The sequence below is a fragment of the Rhipicephalus microplus genome, chromosome 2, assembly GCF_043290135.1.
Source record: "Rhipicephalus microplus isolate Deutch F79 chromosome 2, USDA_Rmic, whole genome shotgun sequence".
NCBI classification, from domain to species: Eukaryota; Metazoa; Arthropoda; class Arachnida; order Ixodida; family Ixodidae; genus Rhipicephalus; species Rhipicephalus microplus.
The window spans coordinates 226,291,455-226,309,581 of NC_134701.1; the positions used below are offsets into that span (position 1 = coordinate 226,291,455).

Here is an 18,127-nt window from a genome sequence, read left to right on the forward strand (position 1 = left end):
CAACGTGTGCTTCAACGTGTGCTAAGAAGTGTGGCAGTTTGGACTAGTTGGTATGACATGACGATAGTTATAGCACGAGAACAGAACAACGTCTTCTTCTTGTCTTTTTGTCGTCATTCTGTTCTCGCGCTATAACTATCGTCATGCTAAATCGAAGCACACGGTAAAGCCTGCTAATGAAGCCTTCATTTCGAAACATCACTTCAGCTCCAATGTAAAAAAAATTGCTGCTTTAATTCACGAGCGTGGAAATCACACACCCAGGACAAGCACTTGCTGCCCAAATACAATTTTCCTGCGTGAACATTCACATAGCACCATCACCTTACCTAAACGTGAATTATAGTTAACCGATCATCTATTTATGCTGGAACGACAGTGTGCTCAAGGAAAAGAATAAAAGCACAAATGAATGAGCTCTTTCCCGGTACTTTATTCCACGTCTCTGTCAGCGCTAGTCTAATGAATTGGTGTGTCGTCTGGTTGGTAGCTGTACTAATGTTTTTATTTATTAACTAAAATATCCAGATTTTCTGGTTTTTCTGACGGACACTGCCCTAATGGCAACCAAATAGAATGCAGCAGAATATGAGGTCCATAATCACTGGAAAAGCCCGAAGAATATGGCCGAAGAAGATTTAAAGGAAACGCCTGAAATAAGACAGAAAGCTCTGAAACGACTGCGGGAGCTAATTTCAGGTAAGCATGGACCAGAATGGCGAGGGTTTGATCTCGACCGTGGTGGTCACATTTCAGTGGGGACGAAATGCAGGAGACCCGTACACTGTGCAATGTCAGTTTATCCGATGGTCAAAATTTCCGGAGACTTCCCCTGCCTTATTATCATATTGTGGTTTTGGCATGTCACACCCCAGATATTATTATTAATTTTAGGCAAGCAAGAGGGTGGCACGCGTGTTATTGTGTTAATAAATGGGAAAATAATTATTCTTCTGATTGCGTAGAAATCCTGCTGTTTTTTTTTTCTGTGTGGAATATCTTTTGTTGTTATTGTCTAAGCGTGTGCTTTCAGCAAACTGGCCCGGAAAACAGTTCGCGTCGAGGTTTCCTGCTATGAAGGTGAAAGTGTTCCTACCGGCAGATGCTTCGTTTATGCATTTTGTCGGAACTTTGTGGTTTACTTATCGTAGAAGTAGGTTGTAGAGGCAAACATGGAGATGTCATTAGGTTTTTTGAGGCACGAGAGTTAAGGAAGATTAGCTTATGTTGTGGCCCAATGGCAGAAGCGTGGGAACAGTTAACAAAAGGAAGCCACAGGGGACGCCGACAGAAATATAACGCCCAGGCGTCTTGTTATCTTTCTTTTCCGGGCGCTAGTTTTCGCCACGGCTGGTCCCCGCGCTTTTCAAGATATCATCACTCACGAAGACTCAAAGACATTACGGAAGGATTTGCTGTGCTTCCTCTCTCCTCGCCCCCTTCCCATGATGCTTCACGGCTGTATTCGAATAATAATTATTGTTACTATTTAGAAATGCACACACGAATGCACAATGACACTGAGGAAAGAATTAAGGAGAGTTGTGGCTGGCAACTGACACCATCAGGGGCACGAAACCTGCCTACTCTTTCGGAAAGAAAGTATAGATGAATTAAAGGTAGGAGGAGTGAAAGAGGAAGCAAGGTAGGAAAATAAAAACGAAGACCTGGAACAAAGCCTGAGTATGTAAAAACAAGAATAAAGCGAGTGTTCAGATCCTTTTTGTCTATAAAAGTCATCAGACCCACCATGGTGGTCTAGTGGCTAAGGCACTCGGCTGCTGTCCGGCAGATCACGGGATCGAGTCACGGCTGCGGCGGCTGCATTTTCTATGGTGACGAAAATGCTTGACCCCTGTGTGCTCAGATTATTATTATTATTATTATTATTATTATTATTATTATTATTATTACTATTACTATTATTATTATTATTATTATTATTATTATTATTATTATTATTATTATTATTATTATTATTATTATTATTATTATTATTATTATTATTATTATTATTATTATTATTATTATTATTATTATTATTATTATTATTATTATTATTATTATTAAAGTCAGCAGAACTTGATGAGCTTAATCGCCTCGAGAAGCATCCCCTAGGAAAGAAGTAATCACAATGGCCGCGTACTAAATCCAACGAACTTATGTTCCTCAATCAGCTACGCCCGCTCAGCACGTAGTGTGGGACAGTCTGTATGAGATGATCAACTGTGCCACAGGGTCCAAAATATGCAAACTAAAAGCAAACAGCTACATATCATGGTGATAGGACCGTTTCACTGTTCACAAACAGTGTGTTTAGAAAAAACTTTTAACGATTTCGAGTATTTCGTACTCGACTATTGGAGAGCTTAAAGCCGTCCCGTGGTCCGCGGAAACAATCCCCCCTATGGTACAAAAGTGTGTTTAGAAAAACTTGTTCACGATTTAGAGTACGAGATACTTCTACTATGGGAGAGCATAACGCCGTCCCTAATGGAGCTTCGTCCAAGCGCAAGGGAAGAAGATGCGAATAAAAGTTAATGACATCCAGTTTCGTACACTGACATGCCAAATAGCATCGGTGGGCAAGAAGAGCTTCAAAATATAGCCCGCTGATTTTCTACACTTTATTTCTTTTTCTTGGCAAAATATATTTAAGTAAATGTTCTTTTGAGCTACATAAAAATTATGAAAGATTCCCTTGAATTCTACCCACGTTCTTTTTATCTGGAAAACTAAAGAGAAATATTTCTTACAATTAAAACGAACTTGAAAAAGTGATTTCAGTTTCAACGTTAGGAGCTGGTGATTGATGAGTCTGAATGTTTTCTGGGATACAACACCTGTGACCTTGAAGCCGTCTATACTTTTCTCTCACCCCCAACATCGCAATTGCCAGGGGAACGACACCTCCACGTGACTGCGGAGGATGACGCCCTCCTGAAGTTCCTGCGGGCTCGAAAGTTCAACGCGGACCATGCTTTCAAGGTCGTCGAGAACTACTTCAAGGTCCGGGAGGACAATCCGCAGATGTTAGATCACCTGAGCCCAAGCCGCATTCCATTCGATAGCGCCTGCCGAGAGCACGGTCTGGTGACGGTGTCTCGCAAGACTGATCCCCAAGGACGGGGCGCTGTGATACTCAGATTCGGTAAGCGAAGTGCTAGTAACAAGATGCCCTGTTTAGCAATGTCTGGTGGGCTTGATATTTTGCCTAAGGAAAGTAAGTTAATCCAAGGATCGTAGGTAGTACATGTGTGATATAGCAAATTTAAGTGCTATAGCGACCCCGTGAAAGTGCTGCTGTAAAGCTATGCGTTTTCGCTGTACATGCAAGTACAGTGACAAAAAAGAGTACTCTTGCCCTTCTTCATGGCTTATATATATATATATATATATATATATATATATATATATATATATATATATATATATATATATATATGAGATGACCATAACACTGTTTACCTCAGAAGCTAGTGTGCTACAAACAGTGGCCATTAAAGCTTGTATATTTTAGGGGCGATGCTTTTTGAGGCGTAGGCACGTCCGGCGTTCTCGTAGCCACCTCTAGTTCCCGGAGTGTTCACTGGGTGGCGCTGCGGAACCATGCATAAGCAATGTTTCGGGCTGTCACGGTGGATGGACGTGTTTTTTGAGCGCTCCGGATCGACTGCGCAGATAAATGTTTTTGCATGTTTTGAGCTTGTCTTTATAATTATAAGGCAGCGGTTGAAATCTTCGTAGCACTAATTTTATGGTACGGCTTTTTCGGGGGCCAGTCACCAGGTATTTATTAGTTAGTGCGGGTGTGTGTGCTTGAAATTTTTTTGTTGTTGTTGTTGTTTTTTCTTTTGCCACCCCGTGGGGGAGGTGCGCGTACATTGAACACGCAAATTTTTGTAGTAGAGCTTAGACTTTCTTTTTTTCGTAGTGCACGGCTCGAGTTCAGTAATTATCTAGTACAGGGACAATTGGTGTCAGAAAGATATGGTTAAATAGACTGTAAAGTGTTCAGAATGTGGAGTGGGTTTGAAAGTGGAACCAAGCGTAGAAGCGGATGGAGAAGAGGCGGACGTGAAGTGTAGGCAATTTGAGGTTGAGGAAAAAATGTAGAAAATGATGGTTGCCCAAAGTGAACTGCTGGTGAGAATCGATGAGCTCGAGACTGCGTTGGCGACAGAGCAAGAGAAAACGAGGGCAATGGGAGAAAGACTGAAGTCCACCGAGGAAGCACTAGCGAAGCTGAACAAAGAAGTGGCCTACGTAGAGAACAGTAGGGAACCGGCAACCAGAACGGTGAAGAAAGAAGAGCAAGCAAGTTTGGAAAAAACAGGTTTAGCCGGTTCAACTGTCGCAAGGCCCAGCTTCAGCGAGGTAGTGGTGGGGCTGGGAGGGGACAAAGCAGCCGGCGTCACGGGTGCAAGTAGCCCCCAGGTGCAGGACGCTCCAGCTGAAAAGTCACAGCATGGGATAATCGCCGGGGACTCGAATTTAAATCGATGCACAGAAGCCATCAAAGAGAGGGTAAGAGGTGACAAGAGGGTTGCAGTAGGGGCGTTCCCAGGACGCAAGCTTGAAGTAGTCATGAGGCAAGCGAGCGCAAAACTCAAAACAACAGCTGATAGACGAAACCTCGTAATAATTTCAGGTGGTTTAAAAGATGCCTTAAATGAAGATACAGCAGGACTAGCAGCCACACTGGCGAAAGGCGTCGATGACATGCGCGCCACTTCTCCTAAGGTACAGGTAGTGATATGCACGATACCGGAGGTACCGGTGCGGGACAGCAACCTGCAAAGAGCGGTTGTCAACGCAAACCAAGAGATATGGAGGATGAGTCGAGAGAAAGGCTTTGAGGTGGTGGAAATAAACAGAGAGGTGCATAGGTGGGGTGGTTTTAAACGAGACAGAATTCACTTCGATGGGCGGCGAGGTCATGAGGTGGGTTGGCGACTTGCAGGACGCGCAGTAGCTTTTTTTTTTTTTTGGGGGGGGGGGGGGGGGCAAGCGAGCCTTTCGGGGGGCAGGATAGCTAGTAACGAGGAAAACAACCAGGGAGACTCTTCGACAGGTGTTATGTACAGATACGATTCCAAAGTGGCACCAATGTCTAAGATAGGTAGAGTCCGGGGCATAAATAGACGTAGCCACGAGCGCCGAGCCAATTCAGGCATAGGGTATATTAACATGCAGGGTGGTAGGAAAAGGCTGAAGTGGGAAGAAATAGAAAAACAGCTAAGGGAATAGAGGCCGATGGTATACGGTTTTGTAGAAACACATCTCAGGGACATGGAACAACCTCCGAACAATCCGGACTACGCGTGGGAATATTGTAATAGAACAGAAGGCAGCAGAAAGGGAGGTGGTATTGGGGCATTCATTCATAAAATTACAGACTGGCAAAGGGTCAAGCAGGAGTGCAAGGAACATTTATGGCTAAAAGGGAAAGTGGCAGGTCAAATGACACTCCTTGGTTTCGTGTACTTGTGGACGGCAGCAAAGGCCAGAGAGGAAAACCAGGCAATGGTAGAGTGTATATCAAAGGACATTCAGGAGTTAGGAAGAGAGTGCGAGATAATTATACTAGGAGACATGAATGCGCACATAGAAGATATAAATGGGTATACCGACCCGACAGGCAAAATGATCATGGATATGTATGAAAGGCTTGATTTGATCATTTGCAACAGTACCGAGAAGTGTGAAGGGCAAATAACATGGGAGGTAGGAAGGCTGCAGTCGACGATAGATTATGCACTGATGTCACATAGGATGTATGATAAGCTCAGGGGAATGCACATAGATGAAGGTGGCTCCAGAAGTCTGGGTAGTGATCACAAACGTATCAAGCTAAGTTTTGGAAGAGCAGTGAAAGTGGGAAGGAGACAAGATGAGCAACTACAGGAAAATTTTTATTCAGAAAGGCAAATTTAAATAGCCACTAAACAAATTGAGAAAGTAATCACGGAGGATAATAAGACAGTGTGGACATACATAAATCTAATTAGACTCTTTGTGCTAGAGCTTGCTGAGATGCGTAACAAGTAACCCAGGAAAAGAAGACACAAACCCTAAATTTGGTGGGAGGAGGAAGTTAGGAGAGCCATAGCAAAACGTCAGAAAGCCTCTAGGGAACACAGACATGCCAAGCAGCGGGGTGAACCAACAGATGATGTTGAAAGAAAATGGGAAACCTTTCTAAGCTGTAGAAGGGCTGCATCCCTTCTGATCAATGAAAAGATTAGAAGAAAGGGAGCTCAGTGGCTGGCAGAAGTATTTAAAAAGATAGAAAGGCAGCTGTGAAATTTCGGAACCACCTAAACTCCCTAAGAAATAAGACGAGCCCAGAGCAGAGTTTTATAACTACAGCTTAAGGTGCTAAGCTATAAGGGGAAGAAGCTATTGAATATAAAAGAACAAGGGTGACAGGAAAATTTCAACAAAGAAGTACTTTATGCACCACAATAGACAAGGACGAATCAAGTGGTGCAATGGCACCATTTTCACAACGAGAGTGGGAAAGGGCTGAGAAAAGGGTTCCTAGTAGTACATCAACAGGCCCAGATGGAATTCCAATTAGGCTGATAAAGACATTAGGTCTGAAGTCTAAGCAGGCTTTGAGAGAGGCAGTGAGCAAAATAATAATCGATGGTGAAGTTCCCGATGGATGGAAACTTAGCAGTATGAGCATGATCTATAAAGGAAAGGGGGACAAAGCTGACATAAACAACTACCGTCCTATAACAGTGACTTCAGTGGTCTACAGGCTGGCGATGCAGATTATAAAGGAAAGACTGCAGGCATGGATAGAAGATGAGGGGGTGCTGGGGGAACTGCAGAATAGGTTTCGGAAACACAAAAGGTTGGAAGACAATCTGTTCTCACGGACGCAGTGCATCGAAATAGCAGAAAAGGAACACAGGCCCCTGTGGCTAGCATTTTTGGATATCAAGGGAGCGTACGGTAGCGTGGTTCAAGAGGCATTGTGGGGAATAATGGACACACTAAACGTGAAACATATAGTCACTAATTTTTTAAAGGGTATTTATAAAGGTAACAAGGTAGTTGTAAAGTAGGAAAACAGGTATTTAAGCCTGCAGAGGTAAAACGGGGGCTTAGGCAGGGGTGCCCCCTGTCACCCTTATTATTCATGATATACCTACAAGGATTAGAGGCAAAATTAGAGGGAAGTGGACTTGGCTTCAACCTCTCTTTAGTCAAACAAGGAAAACTTATTGATCAGGCACTACCAGCATTAATGTACGCAGATGATATAGTGCTAATGGCCAACGACAAGGAAGATTTGCAGAGATTGATGGACATCTGCGGTAATGAGGGAGATAGGTTAGATTTTAGATTCAGTAAGTAAAAATCAGCAGTCATGATTTTCAATGACAACGAAGGTAGTGAGCTTAGGATACAGGAGTTCACGCTAGAGGTAACAGATAAATACAAATATCTGGGCATATGGATAAGCAATGGGTCCGAGTACGTGAGGGAACACGAAATATACGTGACGACTAAAGGTAACAGGAATGCAGCAGTGATGAAAAATAGGGCACTGTGAAATTACAATAGGTGTGCTGTTGTGAGAGGAATATGGAAAAGGGTCATGGTTCCTGGGCTGACGTTCGGCAATGTGGTCTTGTGCATGAGATCAGAAGTTCAAGCAAGATTAGAAATTAAGCAACGTAGAACAGGTAGGCTTGCTTTAGGAGCTCACGGGAATACACCAAATCAGGGAGTACAAGGTGATATGGGATGGACATCATTTGAGGGCAGGGAAGCTAGCAGCAAGATAAAATTTGAGAAGCGATTGAGAGAAATGAAGGAGGAGCGTTGGGCTAAGAAGGTTTTCAGCTACCTGTAGATGAAGAATGTCGATAAGAAATGGAGGAAGCGAACCAGGAAGTTGACTGGTCAATACCTAGAAAACAGCAGGTGGCCGAACCAAAAAGAACTATCGGTTAAGAAGAAAGTGAAGGAAACGGAGACTGACATGTGGCAAATGGGCATGATTAAGAAGTCCGCACTAGAGATCTATCGAACTTTTAAGCAGGAAATTGCCAAAGAAAGGATCTATGATAATACTCGGGGTAGTTCTCTACTGTTTGAGGCAAGGACGGGAGTACTGCGAACCAAGACATATCGGGCCAAATACGAAGGGGTAAACACAGTATGCAGTGCGTGTGGAGAGGAAGAAGAAACTGCCGAACACTTGATAATGTTCTGTAAAGGGCGCCAATACATTTCGCCAAGGCGCCAAGGCGCCACAGCCAAGGCGCCAATACATTTCGACGTGACGCGGTGCGCGTGGTCACCGGCGCTCATTTCGTCGCGTCACGCTGGCGTTACCACGCTAGGCGCCTGTCCTGCTATATACTCGCAGGCGCACGCCGCGCTGCGTTGCTTTGACGCACGCGTCTTTCAGTGCGTCCGGCGTCCCTCCGTCACGTAAAAAGGGAGACGCAGTGTTGTCTGGGTAACGCTTCGGCGCGGCATACAGCACGTCGCGTTTCGCGCCGGTTGCCGCCGGGCCGTGCTGACAGACGCTGGTCCCGTCTTGCGTCAAACTGTAGAGTGATCTGTGTGTTTGGAAAAAGTTGATAAAGATTTAGGGTTCCTGCAGTGGTACTCTGGTATGGGGGAGCAAAAAGCCATACCGTGGGCCTCACCCACAACGTGGGTGGAACTTATTCTGCTTAGCCCTGTAACCGGCTACAAGCAACTGTGTGTTTAGAAAAAGTGGTTAACGATTTGGAGTACTCGGTATTCTACTATGGGAGAGCTGAAAGCCGTCCCTCTCTTATTCCTAGAAGTGGGTACGCTTTGAAAGCTCCAACATTTCCGACACAAGGTGGGGGGATGGGGGGGGGTAGAAAACAGTCGGTAACGATTTAGAGTATACAGGGTACTCGACTAAAAGAGAGCTTAAAGCCCTCCCGTGATCACCGAAATTGAAGCTACTGAGTTGCGACTGAAACCGGACATCCCTAGGCTTCGTAGAGTTTGGTTGCAGAGAGAGAGAGAGAGAGAGAGAAAATTTATTGCGGAAAGGCAGGGAGGTTAACCAGAAAACATATCCGATTTGCTACCCTGCACTGGGGAAAGGGTAAGGGGAAAGGGAGGAAGAGAAGCACAAACACACATACACACACTCGCACACAGTAGTGTCACAATCGTTCAACGAGGCGGGTCGCTCGCAGAAACTTCATCAGCGCCTTCGTTGCTTTCTGGCGTGAAGCTCGATCTTTCCGACATTCCAAGATTGACTGCTCAGAAAATGGCTGGTCGTCGAGGCGAGCAAACACTGCTGAGAGGGACTGTCGCTGAGAGCTGTACTGGGGGCACTGACATAAAATATGTTCAATTGTTTCGTCATTGTCGCAATGATCGCATGTAGCGCTGTCTCTCATTCCGATGCGGCAGGCAAAAGCGTTCGTGAAAGACACCCCAAGCCACATACGGCAGAGAAGGGTCGTCTCGGATCGGGGTAGGCCAGATGGAATAGTAAGTCGTAGGCATGGGTCCAGGCGGTGAAGACGGGTGTGGAGAAAACCGGGCGTATTCCGCATAGACCTTGCGACATCCTGCGCAAGCGTATTAATCTTTGCTGCTGCGTCGCTTCTTGATAGTGGAATAGGTTCCATCACTCCATTTTCGTGAGCATTCTTAGCTGCATTGTCGGCATGCTCGTTACCGATGATGCCGCAATGGCCTGGTAACCACTGAAAAGATATGTCATGTCCTTCGTCTATTAGGTGATGGTACAGTTGTCGTATTTCGAGCGCCAATTGATCTTGAGGTCCACGACGTAGAGTATTGTGTAGACATTGGAGAGCTGGTTTCGAATCAGTAAAAATGCTCCATTTTTGTGGTGTCTCTTGGTCAATCCTGCGGAGTGCGCTGCGGAGTGCCGCGAGCTCCACGGCTGTCGATGTCGTCTTGTGTGACGTTCTGAACTGGATGGTTTCGGCTCTTGCTGGGAAGATCACAGCTCCTGCAGATCCTCCAACAGTTGTCGAGCCATCCGTGTAAAGTTTGACATGATCCTTGTATTCTTCGTGTATCATGAGTAGAATCATCTGCTTTAAAGCTGGCGCCGAGAGCTCCGCCTTCTTGCGAATCCCCGGCACTGTCAAGCGCAGTTTTGGTCGGTCCAAGCACCAAGGAGGTGTTAGTATCCGTTCCGGAGGTGTGTAGACTGTTGGAAGGCACTCACGGAAAGTCAATACTCTCTTACAGAAGGAGGCACTCGGTCGATCTTCTGGAAGCGAAGCTAGGTGGTGGGCAGGGGCGCGAGCAAGGTGTCTAATATGAGCTCTAAGCACCTCCAAAGTAATGTGCACAGTGGCCGGATGATCTTTGGCGATTGCGATGGTTTCCGCTGTTGATGTACAGCGTGGTAATCCAAGACAAACTCTGAGTGCCTGGCCCTGGGCGTTTTCTATTGTGCGTATACTGCTTTTGCAAGCGTTCGTCAGAACCGGCAAGCTATACCGCAGGTACCCCAGAAACAGCGTTTTGTACAAATGCAACATCGCGTGCACTGATGTGCCCCACGTTTTGCCTCCGAGGAACTTGAAAAGTTGTGCGATGGCCGTTAGGCGCTTCTTTAGAGTGGCCACATGGGGACTCCAGCAGAGATTTCGATCGATCGTGACCCCCAAAAACCTGTGGGTCCTGGCGTAGCAGACACTGTGTCCATTGATGGCGATGGGATATGACGTCATTGCCTTCCGCGTGAACGCGACCAGCGCCGATTTCTCAGGAGAAATCTCGAGGCCTTGTTCTCTAAGGTACGCCGATATTGAATTCGCTGCTTTCTGGAGTCTCGCACGTACCTGAGGACGTGTTACACCTGATGTCCAGGCACAAATATCATCTGCATAGAGAGATATCTGCACGGAATCTGGTATGCGTTCAACGAGACCGATCAGAACCAGGTTGAACAGTGTGGGGCTCAATACACCACCTTGAGGAACACCACGGTGTGTATAATGTTCAGAAGTCGGCCCATCATCAGTTTGCATAAACAATGATCTCATATGTAGGTAGCATTGGATCCAGCGGTACACTCGCCCACCCAAACCAACTGACTCGAGGGCGTCAAGTATGGCTTCGTGAGAAACATTGTCATATGCTCCTTTGACATCTAAAAATAGTGCGACAGATAACCGTCTGCTCATTTTCTGGTGTTGTACGTAGGTCACCAGGTCAATGACATTGTCAATGGAGCTCCGAAGACGACGAAAACCGGCCATGGCGTCTGGATATATTCTATGGCGTTCTAGGAACCACTCGAGTCTGGCAAGGATCATTCGCTCCATCAGCTTCCCTACGCAACTAGCCAGCGCTATTGGGCGGTATGATGTCAGCTCTAGAGGCGATTTTCCAGGTTTGAGAAGTGCAACCAACCGGCTTGTTTTCCACTCTCTGGGGACCGTTCCATCTCTCCAAGACTCATTGAATACTTCCAGCAAAGCATTTCGTGCTCGATCACCGAGATTGCATAATAGGCGGTATGATATGCCATCCGGCCCAGGCGATGACGATCGATTGCATGAAGCAAGAGCCACATTCAGTTCTTCCATTGAAAAAGGCAGGTCCAGGTGCGGGTCAAGTGATTGTGGCGTGTAATCAGCAGTAAGGGCTTTTGTGCAATTTGGTGGGCCCGCAATCTTCCTACAAAAATCTTCCGCTACCTCGATATCCCTTCTATTTTGGAAAAGGGCCAAGGCTTTAAACGGAAAACGTTGTTGGGGAAATGTGCGTAGGCCTCGCACGGTTCGCCATATTTGAGAAAGCGGTTTGCGAGGGTCTAGACTCGCGCAAAATTTCGCCCACCGTTGAAACTCCAGTTTGTCTATACGACGCTGGATCTTCTTTTGCATGCGCCTGGCCATCCGTAGATCTTGAATGGATTTTGTGCGTCGATATCTACGCTCCGCACGCCGACGAGTCGCACGGAGTCGCTCTAACTCCATGTCCGTTTCTGAGGGCCTTGAAGAATATGCCAGCGTGCGCATCGCACTCTGCGCTGCTTGTTTGATCGCTTGCTCAATGCCAGAGGTTAAGCCTTTTTCACAAGCGTGTTCAATGTTGGTTGTGAATGCTGAAAGATCGATCCTCCGTACGGTTTTCGGCGGGTGGTCGCTAGCAAAGCCTTCGATGGTGAGATAACTGGGGATGTGATCGCTACCATGTGTCTCGATGTCTAAAAACCACTTAACGCTTGTGGCGAAGCGACGTGACACGAACGTCAAGTCCAAACAGCTGCTGTACGTTAATCCTCGCAGAAATGTAGGGCTCCCATCATTAAGTAGAGACAGTTCATGAGTCGATACAAATGAAGCCAGCCTCCGGCCCGTGGTATTGACTTTTGAACTTCCCCAGATTGGGTGGTGGGCGTTGAAGTCCCCTATAATTATCCACGGATCCGGGACGCTCGAAAGAATGTCATCCAGTCTTTGGCAATCAAAACGGGCTGAGGGAGATAAGTAGACACCTATTAATGTGAAGGTGAGGGTTTTCTGCTTCACAGTCAGGCAAACATATTGGTTCTCATCATGAGGCGACACAGGTTGAATGATGTAGGTAAGCTCCCGACGAATATACACAATGACCTTGCTGCTTTCGTTTCGGGTTTTGGACGGGATTGATTCGTAGCCAGATAGCCTGATCGGGTTTGATAATTTCGGTTCACATATTACGATGATTGGGAAAAGGTTAGAAGACACGTACTGACGAAAATCGGAAATCCGTGATCTAAGTCCTCTTGCGTTCCACTGGATGACTGATGCTTCTCTGACGTCTTTGCGGAACGATCGTTGATCTCCTGCCATGACTCTACGCGAGGGAGGCGAGGACTGGGCTCAGCGCGTCCAACACCTGTAACCCGCTTCGAGCGGTTGGAGTTCCCAGGCTTCTTAGTATGTCTGCCATGACAGCGACGAGGGATCGTAACATCGGGATGATCTGTCGATCGACCCTTGACACATCCTCAACGGAAGTAGACTCGGTGGAAGGTGTAGGGCGGCGAGGCCTCGCAGGAGGCTCCTTTGCAGGCTGTGTACGCGGAAGCGTAGGCCACTCATCCGCAGCTGTGAGCTTCTCCACTTCTTTTCGCTTCGTGCTTACTACTTCACTCGTGCTCGGAGGAAATGGGTTATGCGCAACACTCTGTCCTACACGCCTCCGTCGGCGACTACGTCGCCGCCGTACCCTTTCAGCAGCTTCTCTGTGGGTTGAATTGTCCCTAACCATTTGTTTGATAATGGCTATTTCCTTCTTAATCCGAGGGCATTCCTTGGATGCAGCATCATGCGGACCATCACAGTTTCTGCACTTCAGACTTGTTGCCCGACATGCGTCTGCAGTGTGCGGCTCAGCGCATCGGGGGCATACTGTGGTGTTTGTACATACACTCTTGATGTGACCAATTTTCATGCAGTTATGGCACTGGAGTGGTTTAGGGACAAATGGTCGAACAGGATGTCGGAAGTGTCCCACTTTGACATGCGACGGAATGGAATCTCCTTTGAACATTATCTTTACATATCGGGTGTTTCCGAGGCGAAGTACATTCGCGATGAGAACTCCTTCGTTCGCTGGTTTTATGAGAGTTGGGAGGTCCGAGTTTGCTATGGCCAAATCAATGTCGTAGATTACTCCCGCCGTGCAGGCACCGTCCATTGGAATAACCGGTCGTACTTTGATGCCTCCCAAATCTGATACTCTGCGAAGCTTGTCTATGGCGCTGGCAGTCATTGTGTCCACAGCTAGAATATTCTTCCGCGTGTTCACCCGGATATCCTTAATGTCGTTTGGTGCTACCCCCTCAAAGTACATAGAGAGAGCTTGCCTGTTTACTGCTCGAAGGCTGATGGTGGAGTCCTCGGGCATGAAGAGGATGGTGTGCGGCCAGCATTCTCCTTTTGACTGAGACGTTAATGTCCCTGCTGGTGAAGACGACTTGATACTTCTTCTTTTGGCCTTCCTGCTTCTCACGGTCTCGAAGTCGTCATCCGACGAGTCGTCGCCAGTGGCCGAGTACAGTTCCGTGTCCTCGCTGGTGCTCGAACAGGTGCTTCGTTTCCGCGACGAGCTTGCCAAAGGTGGTCTGTGGTCGGACATAGCCGCAGAAGGCTCCACGTCCACAGCCATGATGCAGTGACTATCACCGTTGGCCTCACTGGTTCTGGGCCAGGCGCGCTGATTTACCGAGGAGCTCGCCATAGCAGACCTCTGGCTGGGCGGACCAGTGGATGACTCCGCGTCCGTCGCCTTGGGGCAGGGAGCAGCGTCTCCCGTAGAAAGCGAAAAACTTGATAACAATGCTCGGAGCCGAAAGCAGAAGCGTTCTATGAAGAGACACTTCAGTTTGGTTGCAGTTTCGTATTAAACCTTGGGCGTTGGCAACTGTACAGCAATACGACCCGCAAATGTGTGCCGGTTGCAAGCATATTTGTTTGAGTCGTTTTCTAATAATTGACGCTATATATATCGCGGAATTTTGGCGATCAGTCGTATGTGATATGGCGACCCACTTTTTTATCGAAGTCACTTGTCATCTCACGTTTCCACATCCTGTGGCCTGAATAGGAACGCGTAACTTTTGTTAATACCCGCAGCAATCGAAGTACCGTGTTGTTAGGCTTGTAAACGAAGGCTTAACCTTCCGCATCGCACAATTTGAAAAGAAAGAAAGAAAGAAAGAAAGAAAGAAAGAAAGGAAGAAAGAAAGAAAGAAAGAAAGAAAGAAAGAAAGAAAGAAAGAAAGAAAGAAAGAAAGAAAGAAAGAAAGAAAGAAAGAAAGAAAGAAAGAAAGAAAGAAAGAAAGAAAGAAAGAAATAGAGCGTCACTATAAGGTGCCTAGATGAAACAACTTTCATCCAGCAACCTTACTTCACTCATGCCAATACCACCTAGAAAAATATTGCTCATGCACACGCCAAGCGTCCCTTACCTCCATTTTTTTTTTTTTTGAAACGGCAAGCGCCCCTTAATTTTCTCTAATAAGCGAAAGTGTTCCACAGCGACGAATACTAGCTTTACGCTTTTCAAGAAGAATTAAATTAGGTAAAATGATTAGTCACACTCTATCGCCTCCGCGACTCTTTTTTTATTGTCTCCCCCGCCTCTGGTATTAAAGTAACTCTGTAAAAATCTGAAGGCAAAGAAGAATTTGTGCCCTGGTTTATCAAATTGGTTATATGTCAAAAGTGCATTTTCGCAATTTCGCAGCCATAGGTCAATTGTAAAATATCATGGAAATGCTACAGGCCTGTGTGCTTAGGTTTAGTAGCTTGCTAAAGAGCCATAGGAGGTCGAAATTTTTGGAGCCCTGCACTACGGCGAGGCCAAGGAGGTTTATAACCTCCTTGGGCGAGCCTCATCATCAGATTGTGGCGCTGGCACGCAAGACAAACAATCTTTTCAATAATATTACATAACCGGCAAGACAGAGTAATGGTTGCGTAGGAAAAGAAATTCTGGCCAAGTACCAGACGTTCTGCGTATATAATAATATTTTATTTTATTTTTGTTTTACATACTGTGGCCCTGTAAAAGGGCTATTACAGGAGTGGGATTATACATGGCAGAAAAAAATTGCATCAGAAAAGATAAGTGGCAAGTAACGACAAAACAACAACAAAAACATTGATAATAATAAAGGGATGCCGCTTTTGTTATATAATGATTTTCAACAAGAATAGTCATATATTTATTCAGGAGGAGAGATGCAATCTGACGCCGTATGTATTGCCGACGATTTCATTTGGATCAATGGATAATCAGGAATGCGCTTTTCTTTTCCTCAGGGCTGCTTTCCCCTTCGAATCAAAGGAGTGTACATCATCAACAACCCGGCGATATTTGAACTATTCTTCGCCATCGCTAAGCATTTCATGAAGTCGAAACTGATGCAAAGGGTAAGAGGCGCTATATATTACCCGGTTTTGTGGATGTGTATCTTGTCATTCAAAAACTGGGACGTTCACGCTTCCAGATACGTTTCAAACGCGACAACGTCGACAAACTACACAGCCTCGTTCCCGATGACGTCATAGCCGAGGAGCATGGAGGCACGAACGAGAGCTACGACTACGACGTCATCGAGAAGGAACTTCTACAAGAGGAGGAATTATTCACAAATCTGAACTCTTACGGGTATCGCAAGAAGTGTAAAGGCAGTGTTTGAGCAGTGTGTCGTACAAGACATATGGAACGCTGCCAACTGATGAGTATACTGTGCATACGGTTGTTGGAGTCTTCAAAGGCGGCGACTCAATGAACAGTCACCTTTATGAATAACAGAAACGCATGGCCTTGAATTTACTAAAAAGAGTCTAGCTTGATCAATTTTCAACAATCTGCTGTCAGCAGTTGAAAATACTTGTAGCTAGGCGCAAGTCGATGTTAACTGAAATAAAAAAATACAAAATGACATATCCGGATTCATGTAAACCTTAGTGTTCACCATTTAACCCCTATTTCAAATATTAGATTTTCACATATACCCGAAACGCTTTTTTATTATCTGTGGCCTGTTCAACTAAACGTGGCTGACCAGGTGGTGTTCGGTCAAATTCGTAAGCTGACGAGAAACTGTAGAACAGCACGACAAACAGTTTCAAGACTACTATGATCTTGTAATCACCAAGATCTCTGTAGTGACCACAGAAAACAAAGAGAAAGCCTGCTTTAATCTTCAGTAAGCACAAATTTCTGGGATAACTGTATTGATACTACTGGGAGCATATTGCGTCAGTGTAACGCACCACACTCATATTAATAGCCCAATAGTTATACTAACCCGAACTATAATGGTGTCCTTTGAGAGCGTTTAATATGAATTGAAACTACACGTAATCTTCTGACCAGGTAAAGACGTGTTATGATAAGGTTATCTGTACGACTCTGAACTAAACTGTAGCTTCAAGCAACGCCAAGTGCATTATGAAGTCCGAGCCACGCCTCATTTCTTGGAAACGTTGAACGCTGCCCCCAGGGGCTGGGTCATTCTTATTAAAGACCACTGCACAAAAAGGTATTATTGAAGGACTATGAATGTCCGTTTCGTACATCTTCCAGTATTCCAGAGCTAGACTTGCAACGCCACTTTAGATGGTAGCACCGTTAACTTTTCGTCACGAAAACTCACAAAAGGGAACATTACCGGAAGCATGATGCTTTGTGTCTAAGTTTCAGGACATTGAGTCATCGTTTATTTGCATTTTTTCATTACCTTAGATTTTGATTGAATGAATCAAGAATGTTTATTCAAGAAACATAGAAGATTCGGCCGTCAAGCTGACAGCTAGAATGGCAGCTTGACAAGAGAGAGAAATAAATAAACGTTTATTACACACATACATTACTTCGCAGCGTGCACTTTTTTTGTCTGGCAATACAGTCCGCCAACACCGTGTAACGGTGAGTACTTATCGGTTGTAGCTAACAATTTTATTTTTAATGACAACCTGTGAATTTGACTAAATGGGGAGGGGGGGGTGATTTCCCCAAAGACTTACTGTTTTCGCGAAGAGGCAGTGACAGGTTCACTCATTGCGTAGTGATGTGCAAAGCCTCCCCGATTCCTTCATCAGAAAATAAACTACTTACAATACATCTTATTGCTTTTTTTCCGAACGTCTTGTTTCATCATTGTGTCCCATGTGGCACTGTAATGTTTCCTGGAGATATAAAGTTTGTTATAGGAGCCTATATAATCGGGAAGACTATTCCACGTGTGGATGGCCTATGGTAGCAATCACGTGTTTTACGCGTCACAGATGAGGCTCATTGAAGTTGTGGGTCGTCAGAACTGCAGGACACGACCAGAAGGTCCAAACTTTGACTTGAACTTCATTCTTACTTAAGCTGCAAGGGCATGGCCAACGCTAAGGTGAAAGACACTCATAAATGCAATAAAAAAATAGAGGGAAATAAAAGTTATTCGATATTTTACAAATACTACCAGAGCGCGAAAAGCAAGTTGTTCTCCATACCAAAGACGTGAATCACAAGCTAACGTCTTGCCAGCGCACACATTAATATTTCTGCTTCATCTACTTTGGGTAATGCGACATGCTGCCCTGTCTACTCCTTAGTGTGTCCT

The 18,127-nt window shown here is 45.6% G+C and overlaps 1 protein-coding gene across 1 annotated transcript in view; it reads left to right on the forward strand.

Annotated features, from left to right (window-relative positions):
• LOC119169543 (uncharacterized) overlaps positions 1 to 18,127 on the forward strand; it is a 56,448-nt gene that overhangs the window by 26,739 nt on the left and 11,582 nt on the right. Inside the window, exons 7-9 of the mRNA XM_075885826.1 lie at positions 2,900 to 3,135; positions 15,828 to 15,938; positions 16,016 to 16,201. Coding sequence (XP_075741941.1) covers positions 2,900 to 3,135; positions 15,828 to 15,938; positions 16,016 to 16,201 — 533 coding nt within the window. The remainder of the gene's footprint in view (positions 1 to 2,899; positions 3,136 to 15,827; positions 15,939 to 16,015; positions 16,202 to 18,127) is intronic.